This window comes from Patiria miniata, unplaced genomic scaffold, assembly GCF_015706575.1.
Source record: "Patiria miniata isolate m_02_andy unplaced genomic scaffold, ASM1570657v1 HiC_scaffold_29, whole genome shotgun sequence".
In the NCBI taxonomy this organism is placed as follows: domain Eukaryota; kingdom Metazoa; phylum Echinodermata; class Asteroidea; order Valvatida; family Asterinidae; genus Patiria; species Patiria miniata.
Genome location: NW_024037068.1, coordinates 5,524,923 through 5,551,343, shown reverse-complemented (window position 1 = coordinate 5,551,343; position 26,421 = coordinate 5,524,923). Strand labels below are relative to the sequence as shown.

General features: G+C 38.9%; 2 protein-coding genes across 2 annotated transcripts; both read left to right on the top strand.

Moving 5' to 3' along the window:
- Nucleotides 1-907: 907 nt before the first annotated feature.
- Nucleotides 908-9,054, top strand: LOC119735890. Its single transcript, XM_038209834.1, has 10 exons — nucleotides 908-971; nucleotides 1,198-1,500; nucleotides 2,113-2,427; nucleotides 3,121-3,444; nucleotides 5,750-5,857; nucleotides 6,944-6,968; nucleotides 7,589-7,674; nucleotides 8,086-8,205; nucleotides 8,498-8,601; nucleotides 8,779-9,054. Exons 1-10 carry the CDS (start codon nucleotides 908-910, stop codon nucleotides 9,052-9,054), a joined length of 1,725 nt encoding a protein of 574 aa, XP_038065762.1.
- Nucleotides 9,055-19,322: 10,268 nt separating this feature from the next.
- LOC119735385 lies at nucleotides 19,323-25,934 on the top strand. The gene is made up of 5 exons (XM_038209081.1): nucleotides 19,323-19,422; nucleotides 20,849-20,873; nucleotides 21,891-21,976; nucleotides 24,650-24,738; nucleotides 25,044-25,934. The coding sequence occupies exons 1-5, from the start codon at nucleotides 19,344-19,346 to the stop codon at nucleotides 25,326-25,328; spliced, it is 564 nt and encodes a 187-aa protein (XP_038065009.1). The 5' UTR covers nucleotides 19,323-19,343; the 3' UTR covers nucleotides 25,329-25,934.
- Nucleotides 25,935-26,421: the final 487 nt, after the last annotated feature.

Here is a 26,421-nt window from a genome sequence, read left to right as displayed (position 1 = left end):
ATCATCAAACGTTCCTCGGAACGTTCCATTTGGAAACGCTCGGTCATCCCATGTAAGAACACGCGCAGTGGGAACAGCGCGTGTTCCCAAAAAGACCAATCAGCGTTCCCAATGGAACTTTCCGAGCGTTCCGACTTATGAGACGTTACCTAATACTGAAGTTCAATAGAACAACTTTGGTTTTCAAGAACTACACGCAAACATGTTGCGGCAATACAATTCGGATTTTTTTTTTTTTTTTTTTTTACAACCATTATTAACATCATAATATTAAAGGCTACATACATATTTTACACGAATGAAACGCTTGCCGCTGCCTTTCACTGTGTATTGGAGTTCCAATCTTGAACATAAATACCTGTACAAGGATCACATTTACGTCTTGGAGTGACTGTTATTTTAGAAGCATTGATTTTTTTAGTAAGAGGCTCTATGGCAGCAACATGTACGTTGTATGTCTTTGCATGCCCTGACAATGCACTCTGGATGGCTTTTTGGAACTATTAAAAGCTCCTATATTCTCTTTCCGGAAATAAACATCCTCTTACACTTTCAGTTCTGGTATATTTGATCAAAGTGTTGGTTTTTATAACATAGGCCTATGTAGCGCTGCATAGGCAATACTTATTCTGAACAATTCTTTTCTGCACAGATTCACGTGACCCTAGCCCTTCAGGACTTTCATTGTCAAAATAGTACGTGATAACTTCTTAATCAGCCACACACAAATATTGTTTATGTTTCAAAAGCCATCGACATTAGTTTCGTCTGTGACTAGCTTGAAATGAAAGAAAAACTATCGCGTGATGTCCCGTTATATTTAAGCTTGACTTCGTTACTTTATTGCAACGCGTAAGGGTTGCTTTCAGATTTGGGGACCATCCGACGTAACTGACGCTCTTCAGAAATGAATCCGTTGTACGCGTTGATTTGTTTCTTCGTGTTTGGTGCCGCATATCACCTTTCTAGTGGTAAGTCGAATAATACACAAAATATTTTGAATAGTAGTAACACAGTTTTCATATTGATTGTTAACTTCTATTGGATCTAAAGTAATAAGTCAACTGTTATTCTAAAGACAAAAGACTATAAATAAATTCCACAAAAGGATCATCCATTTCTTAAATCCCTATGAACATTCACGGATGAGGGAAGTTTTGTCTGATTTTATGATGATTTTATCGTATGTTTCCATAGAAACGATTTTGACAGCCGTCGAAGGAGAAGATGTGGAGCTGGAATGCAAAGCACTTGACTGGGCTGTGACACCACCAGGCAATGGTACAGTTGTCTCATTCGAATGGCTTGTAAATAAATCAGCCATTGTCACATGTACATATACAAAGACCATTGCGGGGTATACGCCTGTACTTAACAGGACAAGTGGGGCTTTGACAATCCCGCATGTTCCTCGGTCCTTGAATGGCACAAAGTTCCAGTGTCAAGCGTTACACGGAGGAGGGAACAACAACTCTGTCATACAACTCATCGTGTTTAATGGTTAGTATTTCTAATATATTTGTCATGCTTATGGAAAAACATAATGAATCAGGGTTTACATTTGTTTACATTAGTTCTTGTGGCCTGAATGTTTCAAATGTAACGGCTGATCGGCAAGCAATCTCGTAATTCTGTACAGGGAGTTATTCCCTGCAACAGGGTCAACGTTATTCTTACGGTTGAGATAAATAAAATTGATGAAAAAAGGCTGAATAGAGGGAAGAGTTTGTGTCAGAAACACATTAAAAATATTTAGAATGTTTGACAAACGTCCCTTCCATCAATTTCCTTTTAAAACAAACGAACATAGCAGTGTTTGACACTGTGGAATATGAACAAAACACAGATTGGAAAATGGTATTAAGTTTGCCCCTAGCGTCAAATGCCGTCCATGTGCCCGCCCTTCCCCGCATTTTTGAGTTTGCACTGCCGACTAGCCGGCTGGTCTCGCCAAATATTTAAAATTTAAACAAAGAGGATGCTGCTTTTCCGAAATTAGAAGGAGGTAGAATCCACCCCAAGTCTTTTTTATGGCCGTGTGTCGGTTCATTTATCGTTAAAGCTTGCAAAGCATAATTATTTCTCATTTATACTTGATATTCCTATGTGCAGGAATCGGAATTACTGAGACGACGTCCATGTTCAACGGGATAATAGGAGGAGGTATCGCCTTGGAATGCTTTGTCAAAAGTGTTCAATTCGGCTTTCCGAATATTAACTTCAAGTGGTTGCTTGGAAACAAAACCTTGCACGATGTGTGCACAGAAGAGGGCAGCACTAAGAAAGGGAAGTATGACTATCACCATGACAACCGAGGTTGTAACTTGACGATTAACAGCCTCGACTTAACTGACGAGGGGTGCTACAGATGCGAAGCTCAATATTCGACTACGACGGTGTGGAAAAATTCAACCTTGACTGTTAATGGTAAGTTCAAACTGGATGTAACTGGTTTAATTGAAACAACTGGTCTTTCAGGGATTAATTATTAATTTGCAACCGTTATGTTGGATTAACATACACGTTTTCTTTTACATATAATTAAAACAAATACCACAAACAATGATCCAAAGCTAAAACATAAGAAGACAAGCAGGAAGAAAAAAAAAAGATTATGTCCATGGTGTTTGCTGTTGATATTTTTGCGGTACGAAATCTGCGTAGGCTGGTCCGCCACCCACGCTGGGCAACACTGGTCGTCACATTAGTCGATACGATGCTTTCCATGGATTGCCTCGAAGGAGGCGTTAACTGGACCTTGATCTGCATGTTCTGTAAATCTGACCGGTATCTCTGTTTCTTAGCCGATGTATCAAGAACATAGGCGGTCTATACTCTACCGGGCATACTGGCCGTAACGTTGAATTAACGCTGCCGGTTGTTCTCAGAATCACTTCACTCTTCAGACGCAGTCACTTCACATGATGTATACGCAAGGCATGTCCCCGGTGCTTTTGAAACCTTAACTAGCAAACATGGATAACAAACATGGAAACTCGAATGTTTAATTGAAGTACCCACTGATTGGGGAGTGCTGATCAGTGCTGATTTTCTACTAAAGTTCTTTCATAACTATTGCTGTTCTGGCGTCCTGATGCAAGTTGTTATGCGTTTCCGCAGCGCCACCTAAAGATGTGTACATCATCAACGCCACTACCGGCGAAGTTTATAGCGGAGACGTGCTCATCAGACCGGACACCGACCACAGCTTCACCTGCCTGGCCACAGACACCAAACCCCCGGCAGAAATCACCTGCACATTCGCTGGAAAGAACACAAGCGGAGAGACGAGGGTAGCTGGGACGAAATTGCACAACACAAGCAGCACGTTCACCGTGCCGTCGTTTCAGCCTGGTCAGCGGGGGAATCTGACATGCACAGCAACTGGGGCGGGAAGGAAGGTGGTCACGAATATTCTGTTGCTCAGCCAACGTCAAGAATCAGGTGCAGTTTTTTTTGCTTGTGTGTCATTTCGTCTTTTCCCCTCGTTTTCCCTGGCTTGTTGGATAACATAAGATACTAAACATTAGGACAAAACATGTCTAAAAAAAAAAGCCTATTGATGGGTTTTGCAAACATTCGAAAACGCAATTGCCAAATTGTTATCGAATAGCCTGTAATAAAGCGTCAGGCATCCTGTGAATTCGTAAATGTATGATGGTATTATGTTGTTATGCTAAAAAAATTACTAACAATAACGATGGTTTGGACAGAGGCATCGCTGTAAGAACGACCTTGTTACTATGGGCGCAAACACAGCAGCTATTGACCTCGTGCATATGCTCCGTCACGCAGTTATCATACATGTAGGCGTACGAATAATGCACTTTTTCATCTAGGTGTAATATAGTTGAGAAACTGTTCCTCTGTATTTCAAATTAATGCGTTGCTACCGTCTCGTTACTTGCTCCAAAATACATTTTTTGTAAGTCATTAAAAAACCACCCTACACATTTTGAACGCGTTGCCAAAGCTATTAAGAAATGTTGGATTAAAAAAAAAAATCTTTAGGTTTGAGTCTGAATTGCAATTGTGACCGCAAGTATTGTCACCTGCAACATTGAAATTAGTTGTCAGAATTAGTTTTCTCAGTAATTTAGAGTATGTGATTTTCTTTGGCAATTTAACTTGACGTATTAAAGATAGAAGGGGGGACTTTGAAACTACAGGGCCATCCCAAAATGACAACAGAGATTCCGGACCAACAATTCACACACCGAGTGAGTTTATTTTCCAACTTGATATGCGACTCACGCTAAACACTCATTAAGGTCGGCCCATTTTATCAACTGGGGATATAATCGCGGTCAATGGGGTATATTTCAAAAGGTTAGAACTCTGGTTGAGCCTTTTCGGAAGGTTCCAGCTTAACTTGCGAGGTGTATAGTAAAGGCAGATGTTACACGAAAACGTTGTAGTAGAGTAGTTTTGTGTGTTTTGTTTAGCTCTTTTCTTCAATGTTGCTTCGATCTATCTATAACAGGAAAAGTAAAGTTCCGTGCTTCTGAAAATACTGAAATTGGTGTAAATAGACAAACTGCTAACACCAATAACATTGGGATTGGGGCCGTGTCATAAGTCCGACGCCTCATTGGTCCGACGCCTCATAAGTCCGAAATATGAGGCGTCGGACTTATGAGGCATAACATTTATTTATTCCGCCTCATAGGTCCGGCGCCTCATAAGTCGGACGCCTCATAAGTCCGACGTCTGAAAAACGAGGCGTTTAATTCTTCGGACCAACGAGGTGTTGGAGCTATGAGGCGTCGGACTTATTGGCCTTTATTTGGTTAGAAGAATAATTGTGTACAGGTCAACAGTAGGCTTCTCTTGGTTATTTTAAACCGTGTTTATAGACAGAAAAGCCCCACATTTTGCAAGTTTATCAGTACATGTTAGTAAGTGCGGATCCAGAACACATTTTTTTTTTTTTGGGGGGGGGAGGCAAAATAATTGTGGTCCCCAAAAAGGGTATTTAAAAAAAATTACGACGTGGGGTTTGGGGCCTGCTTAAGGGTCCCGATAAAAATTGACTCTAGATGCTCTGTGGTGCGATCTGAGGTAATTTCTGACCACTTTAACCAATGTGTTTTGTAAGAAAAGAAGGTGGTGTACTAGTTGTCATGCCTTTCTTGAAAAGTCAAAAAAAAAATGGATTCGTTTTTGTTATTATTTTTTTTTTTTTTTGGGGGGGGACCCTGGATCCGCCCTTGCGTTTTAGTTGCTTTTACTCTGCATTTCTTTCGGGCCATGTACAGGTCAACCCATTTCAGGAAGTGTTTCCGGATATCTGAAGCATAGAGATATCAACTTATGGTTTCATTAATCTTCAAGACAATTACGCTAGCTTAGAAATATGAATAATTATAGGATAACTTCGTTTGAATTTACTCATGACATTCTGCCTCTCTGAATCCCAATTATTAAAATAAACACACTACTCAAATTTACCATTATCAAGTTGATATTGTGTATCAGGAAAGTATCAGGACAGTAATGACCATTTTGTGTTCCGGCAGATTTGTTGTGGCCTTTAAAGCAGCTTGTCCGACGAATGAAAACTAAACTTTTGACATTTCCAATAAGTTGGGTTTAATAAACGACAAAGAAAAGTGGCGATAGTAATTATGATATCTTGGACCTTGATTTCCTCGATTGTTCAATTGTCCTTTGCAGTTAATGTACAGCGACAGAGTGATTTGAAATAAATCAAGATTTATTTAATCGCATCTTTACATTTCCTATGCAGACCCCTCGATGCAGAGTCAGATGCCTTTGATCTTCGTTGCAGTCGGTATCGCGGCTGCACTTCTGCTTGTTCTTGTAGCGGCGATTGTCTTCTGGAAACGCCGAAAGAGTAAGTTTGTTTGCAAACCCTGCTTACTGTAAACACTAGCTTTGGTACTGTTGTCCTACTATCGGGCTGTCGCACTGCTGTCGTACTGTAATCCTATTTAGGACTCACTGCCAGACAGTATAGCTGCTCCTGTTGTTACTGATATACTGCAGATGCACTGCCATTCTGCTACTCTGCTTCCCTTTTGACGTTTTTTTAGGAACTGCTGCAGCTCTTCTGATCAGATGTAGCTGCTGGTAACAATGGGGTCTACCCGATGTTTGCAATACCGATGTTCCCCGAAATCCTTCGGATAATGTAGGGTTATATAGGGTTAGGGTCAGGGTGAGGATTTCAGGGAACATCGGTATTGGGGAACATCGGTATTGGTGAACATAGGTATGCACCCGTAAAAATATGTTGATATTCATTGCCTTTTGACTGATACAACAGACCCGCTTAGGAACCGTAAGTGGTCCTTGATAGCATACGAATTATCGGTGGAAATTTAGACTTTTCTGCCACACCGGCAAATATTTGGGACGCCACATCACTGAAAAAGTCCAAAATTAACACGTGCTTTTACATGAAGAGGCTGGTTTACATCCATGGGTAATTATGAGGTTAGATCCTAGATGAGGGCAAACGTCACGATCAGTTGCAGTAAGTGCGTTGTGCCTGTTATTTCAGCCCATTAACCAATCTTCAAATATTTGTTTGATGTTTGCCAGTAATTGTAAGAATTAGTCTATTTGTTGAGAAGTTAAGGTTAAGGAATACAGATAATCAGAACAGCATTGTTAATGTCCAGAAAACGCTGCAATCATATTTGCGTTTCGAATGTAAAGGTCATTTGAATTCGTTACACAAGGAAACAGATTTATCATGTATAGGCATTATGCTGGCCGCTTAATAAATCGGATATGGAGGTCATTTGGACTTGTTATGAGTTTCAATTTGTGTGGGTTAAAGTGTAAAATCGGAAAATCGAAAGTGTTCACACTGCACTTTCGCAATGAATCGAGGTAAACAAATAAAGGTAATAATAACAGAAACCAATTGAAACGTTTGTTTTTGGTTTGGTTTTGTCCTAACTCTTATCTACAGATAACGTTCCATCCGATGGAAACCAGTGAGTAAAATGTATTTTAAATATTGATATTCAAAGGGGTTTTGCTTTGACTATGATTTATTTGAATTAGTAATACGGCTCAGTTTCTTTTTGCACTTATATACACGATAGGTCTTCCAGGATATTAAAACTCATTTTAATGATCGTCATTAACTGAAGATATTTTTCAAACCTGCATGCATGTTCATATATACGAGCATTATCACAGCACGCTTTGAAACAGTGCATACCGGAATAAATTCACAAATGACAACTTACAGATGTTTCAGACTATTCTTTCTAAGTAAGCCATTCGAATACTGTCTCTATGTCTTATACAGCCAGTAATTTGTCATGGCGTGACTGATAATGTCGCGCAAACCGGTGCAATACTCATGCTTGTAATAAAACTGCCATGTACTATTTGACAATACACTTTACACAAAGCGTCTTCATTGATGATAAGTCTTTCAATAAATTTTAAAAAGAAATGCTCTCAGTAAAATCGCCCTATTCTGTTGTCCTGTAAAAACTGCATGATTTTTGCCGATGAACATTATGTGACATGTGATAAGCACCCAAAAATCATAAATCTGAAAGCTTTATTTTATAACGATATTTTGCTAACATGCGTTTTGCAGGCCTGTAGTTCACTACACACGGACTGGAACCGACAGGCCCACGGCGTCTGTGAGTCCTGTCTTGAACACAGTCGTAGGACCATCAGGTAAACTAAGCTTAATGCCTAAGTGCCAGGATTGGGATCATCGTATTCAAAACTTAACTAAGCAGAAGTTAGAAATATTTAAGGGACAGGTCCGCTGGAATGCTACCGTACGCGCATCGAACAATGATAATGATCATGTCCAATAATAAAGAATGACGATTCGCTCTTTGCTTGACGTTGCGTTTCACTGTGACAGGATGCAACTTCTGTAATGAACTAAAGTCTCAAATGAGTTCTTTTTTTTAATACAAAATAAAACGAAACTGATTCAATTGGATGGGTCTAATAAGGCCTCCTTACGCATTATATCCTTTCCAACAGTGATCGGAGTCTAATATTCATTCTACCTTTAAAACAATATTGCCATTTTAAGAGATGCCTGTTTCTTGATTTTGGTACTTTTATTACAAGATGCGGGAAATATCTACGAAGAAAATTCATTCCTTCCGAGTGGCCAGTCGCCTCCGACTGCAACACCGCCCTCTAGCAGTGGCTTTCAAGCAACAAGGAACTTCCGACGCTACAATCCCGGTAATTTATTCAAAGAGTTATCCGATATAAAGTGATTCGTTAACTCCGCGTTTCGGTTAGTGTACACATCGAACCGTTGAGTTAATATCCGATCTACCTCAGCTATATTGATGTACGACAAACACTATTTTCAAGTGGTGCATCCGGAAACATAATCAAAACCTGTATGTGTTTTGCAGGAAGAGTTTTTACATGCCACACTTCTCCAACCTTTGTCAACGACTTTTGATTTTTTGGTTTTCAAAACTGATGTTCCATTTTAGTTTTTGCCCGGTTTTTTTGTTTGTTTCAGGCAACAGGGCATTGGGGACTGTTGTCCTTCCTGGTCCCCCAATGGAGCAAAGCGATATGCCGACTTCCAGCAACCAACAACCAGCCGCCACCATTTCTAAGGAAGTATGTTAATTAAACCAATATTACAATCGTTCAAGTTATCAAAACAAATACGCAATTGGGTTACATTTCTGTCAAATTACACATGTGTATACATTTATTGGTCAAATGATCTAATTTTCCAAATGCAACGTCGTTTTTGCACTAAAAATAGTAATATCTACCTATTTGTCTTGGAAGGTCCTCATTTACGCAGACGTCCATCACACCAAGACACACCCATTGGACGTCCCGCCCATCCGCACAGAGCCTCCCACCCAGTACGCAGACATCAACAACTTCCTGATATTAACTCCTGTCGAGATCCCGCCTCTTTTCAGAGACGACGCCCCCAGTTTGGGTGTAGAGGGGCAGAGTTTCGATGGTTTGGAGGAAGAGGCCAAAGAAGAGAGAGCTCCGCCCCGCCCCGTTCGGGGTAACCCGATCCCTTATCTGGTACGGGATTGGCAGATGTAGGCCCAACTGTGTTTTAAATTATATTGAAATGCATGCTAATTGCCGAAATGATAAGTTTGAGGATCACTGGGCGAGCAGCCCATTATGACCCGTACCAATCAAAGGAATATTTCACCACAATGTACACTCTCGCTGACAGGAATGATTTTAGGCAAAATGGAGCTTAGTAATGTCACATGCAATAACTTTATTCGTAACAAATATACATACTTATTAAGGTAAAAATGAAAAAGAAAGTCAAATAAAATTGAAACACTTGTGATGAGAAGTATGCATTACCTTTGACAATAAAAATTCTTTTTTAGTCGTTAATTTCCTCGCTTGATATAAACAAAAATTACAAAAACAAAATACGGGCCTGATTAGTTGAAAAGTACAAGTGGATGACATGCGTGGTGAACACGCTTTAGCTAAAAAAAACTGTTTGCTTTCGAGGATCAGGATCTCAACATTGACCGCTTGCTTGTTTGTCGTTGAATAATCCCTACGTCATGTACTTTAAATTAAGCCTTTAATAAAAAAAATCGGCTGTTTGATTTGTTGAAACCGTAAGAGAAAAGAAAAAAACATAATTGTTGGAAAACAATCGCCGTAGATTTGCGGTCCTGTGATGAATTTAAATTTACTCCATAATTATCGCGTGTAATCTGTAAAATAATGTTCCTTATATCGTGCACTGTTTCAATTTTAGTGGGCCTATTAGACAATATCCGCTTGTACAGTCTGTTGAACAAAAATTAAATTAAATTAAATTTGGTTTAAGTGAAACAACATAACTGGGAGTAAAGTCGAGGGGCTTTTATGTTATATTGTAAATTAAAATTGAAAACTGTTTCAATGTTGAAGATAAAAAAACTAGCCAACATTTTCCTTTTAATTCAAATTATTTGAATTTTGATGCTACCACACTATTTCAGGATGATTTCTGTAAAACTTAGAATTTAATAAACAGTCCATGAATTCAGTCTAATATAATACAACATTTAATAAGTCATAAAAGAATATAATGTTGTCGACTGCATTGTAGATATAGACTTTATTAATGCGTGTACAAAAGCAATGTTGTAATTTGCGTTATAGCTGAATGTAATGCATAAACAGTAATGACTTTGTCATGTTTAATGGAGATGTTTGTTGTTAATGTAGCACATTTTGTTTTATCATCACAAGAGGGCAACGTTTAAATTAAAGTAATGTGATGCTGTCCTCGCTTTGCTAGGTATTTCTTACATTATGCCCACCTCGATTTAAGCACGTTGTGTTTTCCGTTGGGTCTTAAAATGAAGCTTTTTGATTATCCTTTTCATTTACATTTACTAAGAAGTTGCAAGTGTGCTTTTGCAGACACATTTTAAGGTATATTTTGAGGATTTGTTGTATTTTGGATGGATATTTCTTGGGCTATGATAAGGCCTGGGTGTCAGCGTGTAATGGCTGCCATGTTAGCTCGGTCTTTAATTTCTTAAATTTTGATTAAGTTTGGGACAAAAGTCAGTAATGAAGTCGCAAAAGGTGGTTTTTGTAACTCCTTGACATGGGATTTAGGGGGATTGAACATGGATGGCTGACATTTTTAGGTTTTGCTGGCGAGAACTAGTCTTGTTTTTTTGACAATTGTATGTGAGTGCATGTATAGCCTACCTGGCTATTAATTTAAATATATTTTCTGACGTGTCTGACCAATTCTCTTGGCAAGTGTGGAATTTGTTTTTTTGTTTGTGCATTCCTCATAAGCCACATTTTTGGTTTATGCAAATCAATTTGGGCGTGGCTTGGATATCTTGGGTGCACAAATCTTCTGTTTCAATGTGGTATATTCCCATCATTTGTGGTTTTTGTCAGCAGTTGGGTGTTTGTTCAATCAGACGAGTCAAATGATTGCATTCTTTTTGAAATCTATATTTTTAAATTGTACATGTGTAATAATTCAATTAAGTGTGTAGTTTTCTCTTGAATTTAAGAAGCCAGCAGCTTCACTCCTCTAATTTGGGATTGCATCTAATTTGATTATTTGAAACACATTTTTGTATGATGAAAAGCGAGTTTGGTAAAGTAAAGGAAATGTATATATTTTCTGAGATCCGAATGTGCGTTTAGTAACGAATTAAATAATAATGAAAAGGGAGCTTCAATCAAAAAAATTCAACTTATATTTCCATAATCAAGTTTGTGAGTTTGTAAGGATTGTAATTAGAGGATCAAAGTCGCCATCCTTCCCTCTCGGCACGTAACAAAAACATACAACCCCAACATTATTGATAACATTTCGGTATACTTGCACTTGTGTAGATATTGTAACTCGCCGATTGCAAGCGATATGTGCGGCAGTTAAAACTAAACACCATATAAACTGTAAAAGAAGATTCTAGACTATTCTTTCGTAGTTTTTATTAGGAAACATTAGGGCAATGCTCGACACGGTTTGTTTGTGAACCACCTGGCTGCAGACGCTCTAAATTGGTTTTTAAAAAATACTTCAAAATATAACACACAAATTTAACATTCGTTACAATCAAACTCATACATTTCAAGAGCATTCACGGCCGATTCTGCCTGCGCAAAAGACAGCGCCCCCAGTTTCAAAAATAGTTAGCCGAAATTCCGTTGTACGAAGCTTCGGCCTAAAAGGCCGTCAATTGTTGACGAATTTGGGGTCAAGTTTTGAATCGCACCTCCCTATTTTTTTTCAATGTGTTGAGGTACGGATGGGTCTCGTGGAAAATGATTTGCCCTGTTAAATTACAGGAAATGATGATGTAGCTATTTTATATGAGCTGGTGTTCGCGATGCCGTACACCGAATTTCAACCGTTTGGAACGGCGATCTTTGTATAAAAAAATGTGACCAGTTAATAGAAAATCACAAGGGAACTGATCATACTGAAAGTTACTTGGAGGTCTCATGATAATGACGTTTACTTTACCTCAATTTGCATGTGGACTCCTACTGGGCATGGTAAGCCTTCGTGAATCCATTTTGCCACTTTTTTTCATCATCAACGTCATGTTGTGCGTTATAGCAATACTTTTTGGAGTGTTTCCATAAATATAAAGTGTAGCATTAAGCTATTCAATGTCTGAACGAAACACATCACGTGACAACCTTGACTTCAAGAAACGGTGATTAAAGCATAATTATATATACCATATATGGACCTGCAAACAGTACTCAAGCCTCTCCATTAACTATTGTATTTCGTGCTAGCGCCACTCTATAGGCCTTTTACACAAAGAAAACGGGACACACAGACATCAGACAGACAGATAGTTATCTTTCCTATCTGATTCCTCTTCATATAATTGCTGTTTGTTGGTTATTTCCTCATTAACATGGCCGCATTAATTAATATCATGATTTTTAACACTTTTTTACACAATTTCTCCCATGGAATTAGCTATGTTAATATTGATAATGTAATATATAAGCCTAATATAAAGGTCTCTACCATTTGTCCCCCTCTTCATCAAAAGCTTGGATTTTTAATAATTGAACATGTTTTACATACATATAAATAACACCTCGTCTTAAAAGAACATGCTGACAAAATATGATGAATTTCTGAGCACTTTGCGGTACATTACGTGCAGCGAGATTAAGATATCATACATTTACATATTATATCCGTAAACATAGACATGTACAATCATGCCCATGTTGCACTGCATGTGAGCATCTACCCCCGTAAATAGCCATACGTCGTTGCTTTGTCTGGACTTTTGAAAGCCCGGGATGAAGACAATCCAATTACAGTCTCAAAGTTTAACAATGCTACCACAAAGAACTTCCGTTGGCACAGGATCTGTCATTCCCAAGACAATTTTAGGGGAAAAAATAGGAAGACATGAACGGGTAGACATTTTGGTTTATCAGAATTCCTGCGAGGTCACACACGGTCTCCTGAATCCTTTGCGTGCAAAACGGTAGGAGCCCTCCGCCTTTCTGGAAATCAACATTACACTTTGAATTCTGACAAACTGGTCAAACTTGTGTTTTTTATTACTTGATATACACACTGCAATGGATAGGCAATAATTTGTTGTAATACCTGCCCAGAGTCACGTGACCCTATATGAGATGGTCAAAATAATACGTGATAGCTACACAACAAGCGACATACTGAATTAAAAATTCGTCGAACACAATTTCCCTATTTCGGTTTCACTTCTTTGTAATCGCTGCAACGCGTTGGATTTGCTTCACTTGTTCGGGGACTGACAGACAACTGAATCTCTTCAGAAATGAGTCCGTTATACGGGACGATTTGTATCTTCGTGATTGGTGCCATATGGCACCTTTCTTGTAGTAAGTCAAATTATGTCAAAAATATTTTGAATAAAACTAAAACACTGTAATGCTAATGTTTAACTCATGTTGCATCTCTTTCTCGTTGGGTTAACGGTTATTCCCACAAAAAGGCCCAACATTTACAAGAGGATCATCAATTTCGAAAGTCACGATGAGCGTTCACAAATGAGAGTATTTACTGATTTGGGATTTTTTTTGTAATGCGTTTTCATAGAGACGATATTGACAGCCGTGGAGGGAGAGGATGTGGAGCTGGAATGCAAAGCACTTGACTGGGCTGTGAATCCACCGTGCAATGATACAGCTTCCTCAGTCGAATGGCTTGTAAATGGATCAGCCAGTGTCACATGTACATCTACAGAGAGCATTGCGGGGTATACGCCTGTACTTAACAAGACAAGCGGGGCTCTGACGATCCCGCATGTTTCTGAATCCTTGAATGGCACAAAGTTCTCATGTCAAGTGTTATACGGATTAGGGATCAACAATTCTGAAGTAGAACTTATCGTGTTTAATGGTGAGTATGTTTATATTACTCGTGAATGTAAAACAAAAACCTCGGAAAAGGGGGAAGGAGCACCATGTAGGACAAGTGCGCCCGCCCTTTCAAATTTTAAACTGAAGGCAGACCAGTTGGTCTTACCGCCCGCCCCCTTCCTGTATTGTTTCTGGATCCGCCCAGGAAATGTCCCCCTTTGTTTGTTCTTTTCTGATATTGTCGCGCGTGATTGTTTATCGTTTGTTCATTTCTCTTGCCCAGCCATTGGAATTTTAGACTTTATTGCAGCGTTTTAATACGAGCATTATACAATTAGGACAAAACGTGGTATAAATGGTCATGTATTAAAAACACGTGTGTAACCACATGCGCTCTAACTTTCAATGACGTTGCATTTTCGAAATCAGAAAGCCAAATCAAGCTGAGACATTGTTGTAGCCGAGCCTAGGATCGTTTATTCTTATATTTGGCAAAACGGAACAACTATTTATTATGATATCATGGGTTGCTCCTAAATACAGGAATAGGGATTACTGAGACGACGTCTGTGTTGAACGGGATACTAGGAGGGGGTATCACCTTGGAATGTTTCCTCAAAAGAGTTCCATCCGGCTTTCCCAATATTACCTTCAAGTGGTTGCTTGGCAACAAACCCTTGAACGATGCGTGCACAATTGAGGGCAGTACCAGTGCGGGGAGGTATGACTATCACCATGACAACCATGGTTGCAACTTGACGATTAACGACCTCAAGTTAACTGATGAGGGGCGCTACAGATGTGAAGCTCAGTATTCGGCTACGACGGTGTGGAAAAATACATCCTTGATAGTTAATGGTAAATAGAAACTTGACATAGCTGTTTTAATCAAAACACAATCTTCCTATGGTGTATTTGCTTTTGATGTGGCACCATGTTCACTTGAACCGGTATGTGCGCGTACTCGATGTTTTTTATCACTACGGTGCTTGAAACTTGCTTTAAACGCGTGCGCCTCGAATAAACGTAAACGGTTATTGACTGTTGTAAGTTGTTTAGCCATGGTGACAGACGAAAGACTCAGTTCAGTGAATGAACATCGAGAAGTGACTGATCCCGAAGCTTGTTGCATGGGATTGAGTGCGTTTGCTTTATATTTGCGTTTAGCCGATGCAGCAAGCAAGGCCCAGGCGTAGGGGTACATTACAATACTATATGGAGGATACTGGCCGGAACGTCGAATTTAACATCGCCGGTTGGTCTCACAATCACCCGGCTGTTTAAACGAAGTCGCTGAACATGATGTAGTCATAATGCTAAGGCAGGTACCTGCCCTTTTGAAACCTTGACTACAAACCTGGACTCGATTGACAATTTGAATTACATGTTGATTTGTGGTTGTTGCTGAATGCTGTATTTCTACTAAAGTTCCCTCATAACTATTGCCGTTCTTGTTGGTCTTATCCTGATGCAAATTGTAATGCTTTTCCGCAGTGCCACCCAAATATGTGTACATCATCAACGCCACTACCGGCGAAGTTTATAACGAAGACGTGAACGTCAGACCGGACACCGACCATAACTTCACCTGCCTGGCCACAGACACCAAACCCCCGGCAGAAATCACCTGGACACTCGCTGAGAAGAACACAAGCGGAGAGACGAGGGTAGTTGGGACGAGATTGCATAACACAAGCAGCACGTTCACCTTGACGTCATTTCATCATGGTCAGCGAGGGAATCTAACGTGTACAGCAACTGGGGCGGGAGAGAAGGTGGTCACGAATATTGGGTTGCTCGGCCACTATGGAAAAACAGGTATTTTTTTGCCAATGTTCGTGTTTTATCCTCGTTTTGTTTAGCTATATCGATTTTTAAAATTATAAATATGAGATTTGAATTAACTTTCAAAAACGCAACTGCAATAATCGTCTTGATTGTAAGTTTATAACTTCAAGCATCCATCGGTATGCCGCCATTGTAAGAAAATATGAATGAGCTATTTAACGATGGCTTTAAAATATCATCGGTGACAATGACAAACGATTTCTTTCCACCGGAGACTACCCACCGTCGTTAATAATAAGCGGCGCTGTTAATTCGAATGAGGCGTTCTTTCATTTCAGCTGGTTCATATACGGCATGCAGACGGTATACGTGTCATATCCAATTAATAGCCGTGCAATACAATACAGCCCTCCTATGAACAGGTCCCCATCCAATCATTGGCCAGATGACAACCGTTCCTACATTAGGCTTTTATTATTACGAATGGCCATGCTATTCATCACAAATATATATTTTCTTTAGATCATCTAGCGAGGCAGCCTTTTCTCTCTCTCGTGTAAATCTGTAGGTGTTAATAACAAAAGTATACTAGGGGACTAACTTAAATGATTACTAGCAATGAAATTTGTCTTCTTTGTTTTTACTTGTATTTACTGCCTTACACAACGCCCGTTGCAGTCAGCGGGAAATATAAGTCGCCCACACAAACACGTTGTTGCATGGGTGAACAGTTTCATTCTCTTGGTTTGATGGCTTGGTCAAAACTGTGTGCGTTCAATCTAATAACTTAATTGATGTTATACACAGAAATGTAGCTGCATTGTAGGGTTTATGGTATACAAAATGTATATGCGTTTGTCCGTCATTCATTCGTGTCGATGTCCTGTGTACATAGCTTGCAGCGACCCATGTCGGCTTTGCAGTTTTAGTTTTCACTTCAAAGCACTACAAAATTAGCGTCCACTTTCAGACGCAGAGATATACTTCCGCGCCTAATTTTATTAAAATAAGGACCAGAATTTATATTAACAGTTTTTGTACTGTTATGGGTGTGTGGCAGCGCGGTACGGCATAGCCGCCACACCCCAAAGGGGATCGACACAACGAAAAGATAGACAAAATTATTGAAGACAGGAATGCAGAACATAACCAACTATCTTTAATTAAAACAACTCAAACAATTTGTCGACTTATTGTGATACAGCTTCGTGGGCCCAGGCAACCCGACGGCACGTTGAGGGACGCAACCTCGCGTGCCCGGAGCCCAACCATTTTATAACAGAGAAGCGTTATGTAACAAAGTATTTTATAGACTGAGTGAATTCGCAGTATGCCAAGCTCGTGGCAAATTAACAAAGAACAAAAATGTGGGCTGGTGCAGGTGGCGCCTTAACAGTATTTATGAGAATCCGCTCTAACTTTACAAAATGTTTATCAGACATTACTTGAAACAATGGTATTATTGAAACAATGTATTATGTTATTACGTAGCAAGCGCGGGCAGAATTTAATTGGGCATTGTCCTGTATATTATATTTTATGGTATACAAAATTTAACGGGCAGAATTTAATCAGGCGGGCTCAAAAAGATGTAGGCCGATCGCAGCGACCTGTGTAGTATGTGTGTAGTATAGTGGTTAACGGGAGGGATTGGATTTTAGAAAGTACGTGGTTCATATCCTGCGAAAATAGTTCTTTGTAATATCCTGCCACAACTTGTACCGTTGAAGTTGTTTTATTACCCAAAAAAATAGACTCATTTTTTTCTGCGCGCTGTTGACATCCATCTTCCTTGCTTATATTGTATTTGTTGACAGACGCAAGCAAGCTAGCTGTTAACCTTGTGCATATGCTTGGGTAGGCACATACACGTTGGCCCATGTAATTCGTCTGACTATTTTTGTGTCGATTGTAATGCTTACTTCATCTACTTAATCACTGAATGAATGCGTTGCTGTATTTCGATACTTGCTCTTCTTCCTTATGTTATTGGAAAACCCATTCAGCTTTACTAAGATTGGGAAAGGCTTTAAGAACGGTTGGGTTAAAAACATTCTTTAGGTCTCAGTCTAAAATGCAATTGTGAACGTATTGTCACCTGCATCATAGAAATAAGTTTTTACTCGAATTTTACTCGAATCTGATTGACGTACTAAAGATGGATGGGGAGAATTGGAAACTACTGGGCCATCCCAAAACGACAACGGAGAATCCGGATCAACAATTAGCACACCGAGTGAGTTTATGTTTTGAAACTTAATGCGCTTCATATACACTTATATTTTATGACGGACGATGTCATACAGTGCAAAATGAATGCCACTCGTCATCAGCTGCGGAAATAATCTGGGAAAATTGAGCGTACGTTTCGAGAAAAAAATGTAAGACCTCTGATGGGTTTGTCCAATGAACCCCATACCCGCTAGCCACTGGTCTGACATTAGGCCATTTTCAATTTGCTTTTATTAGCACAAAAAGCCTGGCTTAGTAAAAGAAGGTTACCAGCCAAAACTCCACGTGATTTACATGCCTAGCAAACAACAGCTGAATATCAATTACAAGCAATATACATCACATGGCAATTTAATTGGTTGCTAATCCTGTTTTTGCCAAGAAAGACCTTTTGATGATAAGCACATTATTGTGCTTAGCAGCTCCCTGACATTGGCCCCTGGTGGCAATCAGTAACATCTATAGGTCCCTAGGTCACACCAGTGGGATTAAAAGTCGATGGAGGAAATTGACACTTTAACATGCGTTATACTTGTTATTCGTTATACTTAATTTCTAGAAATTCTAAACTATAGTCGCTGCTCTTGGTATTTTTTTTTTTTGGTTACATATAAATTGTGTAGTCCGGTACTGATTGCTCTTGTTTGGTTATTGTTTACATTTGCAGTAAAATTCCATCCACCCTTGTTCGGGGAAGTGTTTCAAGAAGGATATCCGAAGCAAAAAGATATCAACTGTTTATACACTTTAGTTTCATTTTCAGCAAGCTTTAAAGAAAAACACCAGCTGTTTTAAATACCTGTAGTGAAAGAAAGACTTGGTTTGCATTTAACCGTGAATTTTGCCTATTTGAATCCCAATTCAAACACTTACAATATACTATTGACCATACACTATTAGAGCTTACTGAAAGCTTCACAGACATGTTTACTTTACATCTTGTGGATATTCTTTGTTTTCGTTAAGTTAAGAAAAAATACTTTAAAAAACCCTACATTTCACTCACACTGTGAAAACACTTTCAGCCCATTTTTTTTCTGTGATTGCCTTAAGTGTTTCTTTTTATTTTGCCACGGATAAACCTAACCCAAAATGGCTATAAACCTGTTTTTCAGAGAGGGGAAAATATTGTGTGGACATGGGCAAGTCCACACAACGTCGCTGCTACCTGGTTTATGTGGACTTCTGTTGTCTGGAAGTCCACACAATGAATATCATGCTTGTACACTACGACAAGCTAAACACACACTAACAAAGTTTTATAAAGGAACAAAACTGCGGCGATAATAAATAGGATATCCGTAGCCATAACTGGACTTTAAACTTTTCGACTGTTATGTTTGCCTTTGTAGTCAATTTGAGGCGTCAAAATTGTATAACTATTGCAGGAATTTCAAATGCATCATTTACATAGTAACGATTATTGACTATCAGACTGTTTTCTAACTTCATTTTCAGACCCATGGAAACAGAGTCAGTTGACGTTAATGTCAATTGCGGTCGGTGTCACGGTGGCACTCTTGCTGGTTCTTGTTGCGGCGATCGTTTTCTGGAGACGCTGGAAGAGTAAGTTCATTGCGAATCCTGTTTATTGCAAAGTGTACTTTTGATACTGTCATCGTACCACCAATCCACAAATTTGATACTTACAGTCAGTAGCTGCTGCTCTGTTGTTACTGACACCAATGTAGCAAGATATTGGCAGGGGGTCCCCTTCTCGTTTGTGTTGGTCATTGTGTTCTCAGAATCTGAGGAAGTCTTGAGAGACACCACATAATGTGCATATAGGTGCCCCTCTGTCGCAAATTGGGCAGGGTATATACTGACAACACTGCTGATGTGCCGCTCGCGTATTGTTGTTTCCTAGGAGGGATGGGCCACGTCATGCATAATCAGCTTTTCCTTGGAATCATTGCAATACTCTCTTAGGTTCTCGTTCTCTATTTTTCTAAATAAAAAAATAGTTTATAATATATTATTTTTAAAAAATAGTCAATGAAATTGATCAGCAGCGATATGGATTCAAACCAGGGTTCTTGTATCCATAGCTTATCTCGTTTTCCACTAGGCTACTGTGTTTTAATGTAACTGGTTGCTCTTGACGTAATTGTTTTGTTTTCATGAATGAACATACTGGCCGGATCGAAAGTACTGAATTAATCATGACTTGGCCCCATTCGTCTTGTGAATACAAAATACGCGTGCCGCTCTGCTGTTCTATATATATTGCTCTGCCTCTATGTTGTTATTTTGCACCGTAGCTGCTGAAAAATTCTGCATTTATGTTGTTGTTCAACTCTTCTGGGCTTGCACAAACGTACAACAATAGGGATTTTTGTCACCAAGCTAAGACGTTTGACCAACGTAGGAACCTCAAGCTTTCTTTTATAGTGTTTGATTGTACACATGACATATTTCAACAATGCTTTTTCTGTCACTTAGCGCTGACTAATGGGGACGCCGAATATTAACATCATAATATGTTAGAGTAACCATAAACTCAAATGTGCTTTTATACCACGTGGTTGGTTCAAGATACCAATACGGACACGGTCAGGTTCAATACTGATTAGGGTAAAAGTTACGATCAGTTGCAGTGAGTGTGTTGTAGCCTGTTAGTTCAGCACCTGAAGCAAAATTGCAATATTTTTCTTGTGGTATGCTAGTAAAATAAACAATTTATTCGTCGAGATTAAAACTAAACATTATTGTTGATTGTCCAGAATGCACATTTACTTTTCGAAAGCAAAGGTTCTTTTTTTTTTTTATTTCTTTACAACGTGCCACTCAAACATCGAATTAAGAGGTGATTCTACTTTGTTATGACTTTCTTTTGTGCGGGTTAAAGTACATCAATCGGAGAAAAAAAAGCGAAAGTTAAAGCTGCACTTTTTCAATGAATCCAGGCGGGAAAGGAAGGTAATAATAACAGAAACCGATAAAGACTTTTGTTTCTGGTTTGATTTTTTTTTTTGGTTATTCCTATCTACAGATAACATTCCCCCCGATGGAAACCAGTGAGTAAATTATATTATAAATATTGTCATCGTCAGAGGGGCTCTGCTTTGATTATAATTTATTTGAATTAGTAATGCGGTTCAGTTTCTTTTTGCGCTTACACGAGAGGTATTTTCAACATAATTCCAATGATCTTCATCGCTGAAGATACTTTTCCAACCTACGCACATTTTTAAAGAAGCATTATCGCAGCACACTTTGAAACGTTCCGTGCTGGAATAATTCCAAATATCAGTTCTTACCGATAACTCAATGTTGCAAACGACTCCTTCCTTAAACGTAAAGACGAAGGAAACCGTGAAAAAAAGTGTGACTGTGTGTTTCCTCAGAACCATTAAATATCAAAGATCGATGATCTCATGAAATCTGGCGCAAACCTTTTTATTGTGTTGTAAGATAATTACTACTAAATCTGCTTGAAAAGACTATTAGCCCCATGTAAAGGGCGCCCCCTCTGAAGAAAGGACATGTATGTTTAAATTTAATTTAAAAAAAAATGTACTCTGTAAGGTTGCTTTAACATTTATTTGTGATCTTTCATAAGGGTAGCCCATTCATATATAATGTGGTTTTCCACGGGGCCCTGGACATAAGATTACAAAGAATATAAGTAATGAGACAAAAACAAGCAGATATAATCATTTCATAAAAGAGACATGAACGGGTATACAACTTGAACAATATAAATATGTACATGAAAAAGACATAGACAAAAGTGCTGATAGAGACAATGGATTAAAGAGCATAATCACAAAATAAGTTTGACATGTATTAACGAAACCGAAAAAATGTAAACGATGAAGACAGTAAAAATGAGTACCCTTAACATGCAAAAAAAAAAGGTTAAGCGATAAAGACAGTAAAAAATAAGTACACTTCAGATTCTAAAGACATATATGCAGCTGTCCTATGCAAACCTGCAGGATTTAGGCGGTGAACAAATGCAACATAATTATAATAGCATCGATGGTATGCAAACTTCATTTTTATAACTATATATTGTTAACATATTACAGGCCTGTAGTTCACTACGCACGGACTGGAACCGACAGGCCCACGGTGTCTGTGAGTGCTGTCTTGAACACAGTCGTAGGACCATCAGGTAAAGTAAGCTTAGTGCATGAATGCCCAAGCTGTTCGTACGTCAGGGTGGCCGGATTTTCTTATCCCAGCTGAAACGGAATAGTGGTGCGGCATAGCCACAATAACGCTTAAGTATTGTGCGAATTGTGATAAAAGTATAACACTTCGCATGTTAATAATTGTAAATGCCACTTTTTCATCGCCACAAATCTAAAGCTTGACTCTTGGTACCATGAAAATAATTTTCAGATGTGGGGACATCTTATTTGACGTAAAGATACCCTTGGAAAGGTCATTGAACTTTGCATATCTTAGTTGCCGTTATTTATCATGTCTGTTCGCCAAAACGCCATATCTTTTCGCAAAAACCCAAGCGTCAATAGTGCAAAGAACGGTATTGCACCTATTAATTTACAGGCATGTTATAAGTTCAGACCCGACAAACAATTTTGAGGTGACCTCTGACCTCGTTTCTCCTTGAGTAGAAATCTGTGGGTCTGTTTAGTAATGGAAAATGTACCGTATGTCAAGCAATATTCACTCTTGTGTTCTTATTACCCCCTTTTGTATCCAGATGGACTCTGATAGCCACGTTTGTAACCTTTTTTACCGAAACCAATAGTCACTGTAGGAGAGTGATGCTTTTCCGATAAGTCGCTTATATTCTTTCATGTTTGCGTCTGCTGTTATCAATAGGAAAATTGAGATCAGAGGTCATGCACAAAAATTCTTTGGGGTCTGATTTCATGACACGTTGTAGAATAATTATTAAAATACACTCATTTTGCTCCGATTAGACCATGGTCATTAAAAATGACATTTGAAAGATTAAACATGATTAATAACGGCAATCAGAGTACACATAGTTCATTGACCTCGCAAAGGTTTTCAGAAGTCAAATATGAAATGTTACATATCTGCACATTTATATCATGGCAAGAATACCCAAATTTAGATATGGGTAAGGCCAAAAAAAAAAAAAAATTCGGTCTCTGGTCAGACCAAAGTTCCGGAATTGACGCGGCCACGCGTTTTTTTTTTTTTTTTTTCCTTTTTAATTTTTTTTTTCAGCTTGGATGTACAGACAAGGTGGGTACTATTTTGCTGTTTTGGTGTCCTCATGTACATTGGTGGCCTCCATAATTTGCCTTGGTGCTTTCGATCATTTGCCTTGGTGCAATTTCCCATTCCTTGGTGCTCTTTGGTAAAAAAAAATTGAGGAGGGGCGGAAACAGACGGCGCTGTTGGAGCTACCAGAGACCGACTTATTTTTTTTTGGGCCTAATAGAAAATTAGTGTTTTGAATAGTTATGCATCTTAATATCTATAAATAAGATATGCAAAGTTCATTGACCCCTTGAAGGCCATCAGAGGTCAGATATGAGATTCCCTACATATTAAAATTATTTTCATAGCATGAGCCACTTAACACAATGACTTGGGGCTTGACAAAAAAGGATTTAAAGGGTATGTTGTATAAATAACTATAAATAGAGTTAGTCCAGTTAATACAAAGGTCATTGACTTCTGGAAGGTCATCAAAGGTCAATTGAGAATCTTTTTTGCATTTGGTCGATATTTACGTTGTATTATACATAGCCTTAGGTCATATGAGAGCGATATTTTCAAGAACAATAGGTATAAATAGAGTATTCAAAGGTCATTGACCGCTCAGAGGTCACCAGGGTCAGATGTGAAATGCCTCCATATCTAGAAATTGTCATGGCATGAAGAATCAACATGCAACGTATCATGCTTTTATCACAAAATGCACAATTCTCTTCCTATGCCGCACCAGTCTGATCATTGCTTGACGTTTTGTTTTGGTGTGACGGGATGGAAGTTTGCTTCTTTCTTGAATTAATTTTCTAAATTGTTTTCTTAGTTTCCAATATAAAATGTAATCCAGTTGCTCCAATTTGATTGTTAGATATGAGGCCTTCCATCGGAATACAATCTGGTCGACAGTGAGGTATAATTGTAAATGTGACCTTTTAAACACCTTCACAACCAGGCCGTTTTATGAAGAAGCCCACTTTCGGACTTTGTTCACAAGATGTGGGAAATATCTACAATCGTCCTTTCCTTTCGAGTAGTCGTCCTGCAACAACACCGCCCTCTAGTAGTGGCATTCAAGAAACAAACAATTTTTCTTCTGGGGCGGATCCAGGAATTTTTGCAGGGGGGGGGGTTCATCAGCAAAAAAATCTGAACATGTACACAGGTTTTTTTTCTCCGAACACTTTGCCTCCGTAAAATAAAAAAAAACGGGGGGAGGGGTTGGTACCATATTTCAATAGGGGGTGCTGTTGAAATTCGACGATTATTAACACTAGATAACAGAATGGTGTACCGTATTTGTAACAGGCAGACATTATACTAGTATAATTTTTGGGGGGTGTCACAGCAGGCCCGGGGGGGGGGGGGGTCGACTTGTTTTTTAGGAATTCGTATTATTTTATTTTTTTGGACAGAGCTGGGGGGGGGGGGGTTGACCCCCCAAAACCCCCCATCTGTATCTGCGCCTATTTTTTGAAGTCTTCAAACTCCTTAAAATGTTATGTGCTTGAGAGGACAACTTATGGCTTGCCTCATTCCTTGAACCTCAAAAGAATCTAATTTTGATTTGAATGATTTTAATTTAAAGTCTGATGTTCTTTTTTTTCATTTTTGCCCCTCTTTTTGGTTTCAGGCAACAGGGCTATGGAGACTGTTCACCTCGCTGACCCCCAGGAGCAAAGTGATGTGCCATCTACCGGCAACCAACAACCAGCAGCCAATGTAAATGTCATGAATACACAACTTAAAGTTGTTAAAAAATAATATCACTATTCCGATTGTACTGAAATATAGATATTAAGTCATTCCCATCCTGGATGTTGAGTCCATGAGGTTGAATAGTCCAAAGACGTTTCATCAGCACTTTCTCCATGCTTGTGATAGCCAATTGAATCTTTGCCCTGTAAAATCGTATTAGAAATGGAATGGTTAATCAAGTTGAAGAGTTGACCAACAGGAGGGTCATTTTTTTCAATGCGACTTTTGGGGTATTTGCATTAAAACAGTTTTTCTACGTACTGCATTAGTTTCAGGTGGTTCATACGTACGAAGACCGCAGCTTCATAATCACACCCCCATTGGAAGCCCAGGCCATCCGCATAGTACCTCCTACCCAATACGCAGACATCGACAACTACCTGATATCATCTCCTATCGAGACCTCGCCTCTTTTCAGATACAACGCTCCCAGCCTGTGGGAGGAGGGGCACAGTTTGGATGGTCTGGAGGAAGAGGGCAGGATGGAATGGGCTCCGCCCCGCCCCCTCCGGGGTAACCCAATCCTTTCTCCGGTACGGGATTGGCAGATGTAGGTATGTGTCACAATTGCATTAAAGGGTGCGCTTTAATTTCCAAAAAAAATTAAATATCAAGTTCACCACCAAGCCCAATAAAACATTGATTTTTAGATTTCTGTAATGATCTATGAGCTACATTTACTCCATATCACGCGTAATCTGTAGATACATTTTTTTCTTCTTCAAATAACGTTCACTGTTTTACATTTAGTAGGCTTATTTTACAGTGTTTGTCTGTATATGTGTAGTTAGCCTTTTTATATGAAGAATGAAACGAAGTGTTTTTTCTACGTTAGTGTGGCATTTGGTTTAAGTCGCAGGACAACATATAATTATATTCATATATAAATGAAGTAAAGTGGAAAGGCTTTTTATGTATAATTTTGGCTAAAACTATATGACAATTTTTGTAATGTTAATCAATGTAGGTGCCTGAATTTAAAGTTCACGGTCGGTACATTATTTTACTGTGAGTAATGTTAAAGTCGCTGAATGTCTTAATTTAAAGTATAAACAGTTATGACATAGTATTATTGTAGGGCGAAGATTGTTTGTTATAATTGTTATAACATATAACCTAACCAGTATTGGTGGTATGTCGGTGTTTGTGGACCATGTAATTAGCTTTTTGCAAGCAATGTTAAAGTAAACTAACATTTCGCAATTGAGTGGTGCCCACTGACGATGGGTGCTGCATTTAATTAAAGTGGATTATGTAGGAACAAATGCATGCACCTGAGACTAGGCAGAAGCTCAACAAACTACGTTTTGTTTTGTTTTATGAACGAAGAGTAAAGTGGCAAGGCTGTTGAAAGAAGAATAAACAAGGTGGGTTTCTTGTATATATTTGAAAGTAAGTTACTACGTCTCAACGATTACATCCTGATTGATAGTCCGAAGGTTCAAAAATCAGAAGGTTCTTTAGTCCGAATTGTCATTAGTCCTTAGGTCCCTTAGTCCGAAGGTTGAATAGTCCGAAGGTTCGATAGTCCGGAAGTTCGATATTCCGAAGGGCCCATTAGTTCGAGAATAGAATAAGGTTAATTAATCCGAAGGTTCGATAGTCCGAATAGACGATAGGGTTCGATAGTCCGAATTGGCAATAAGG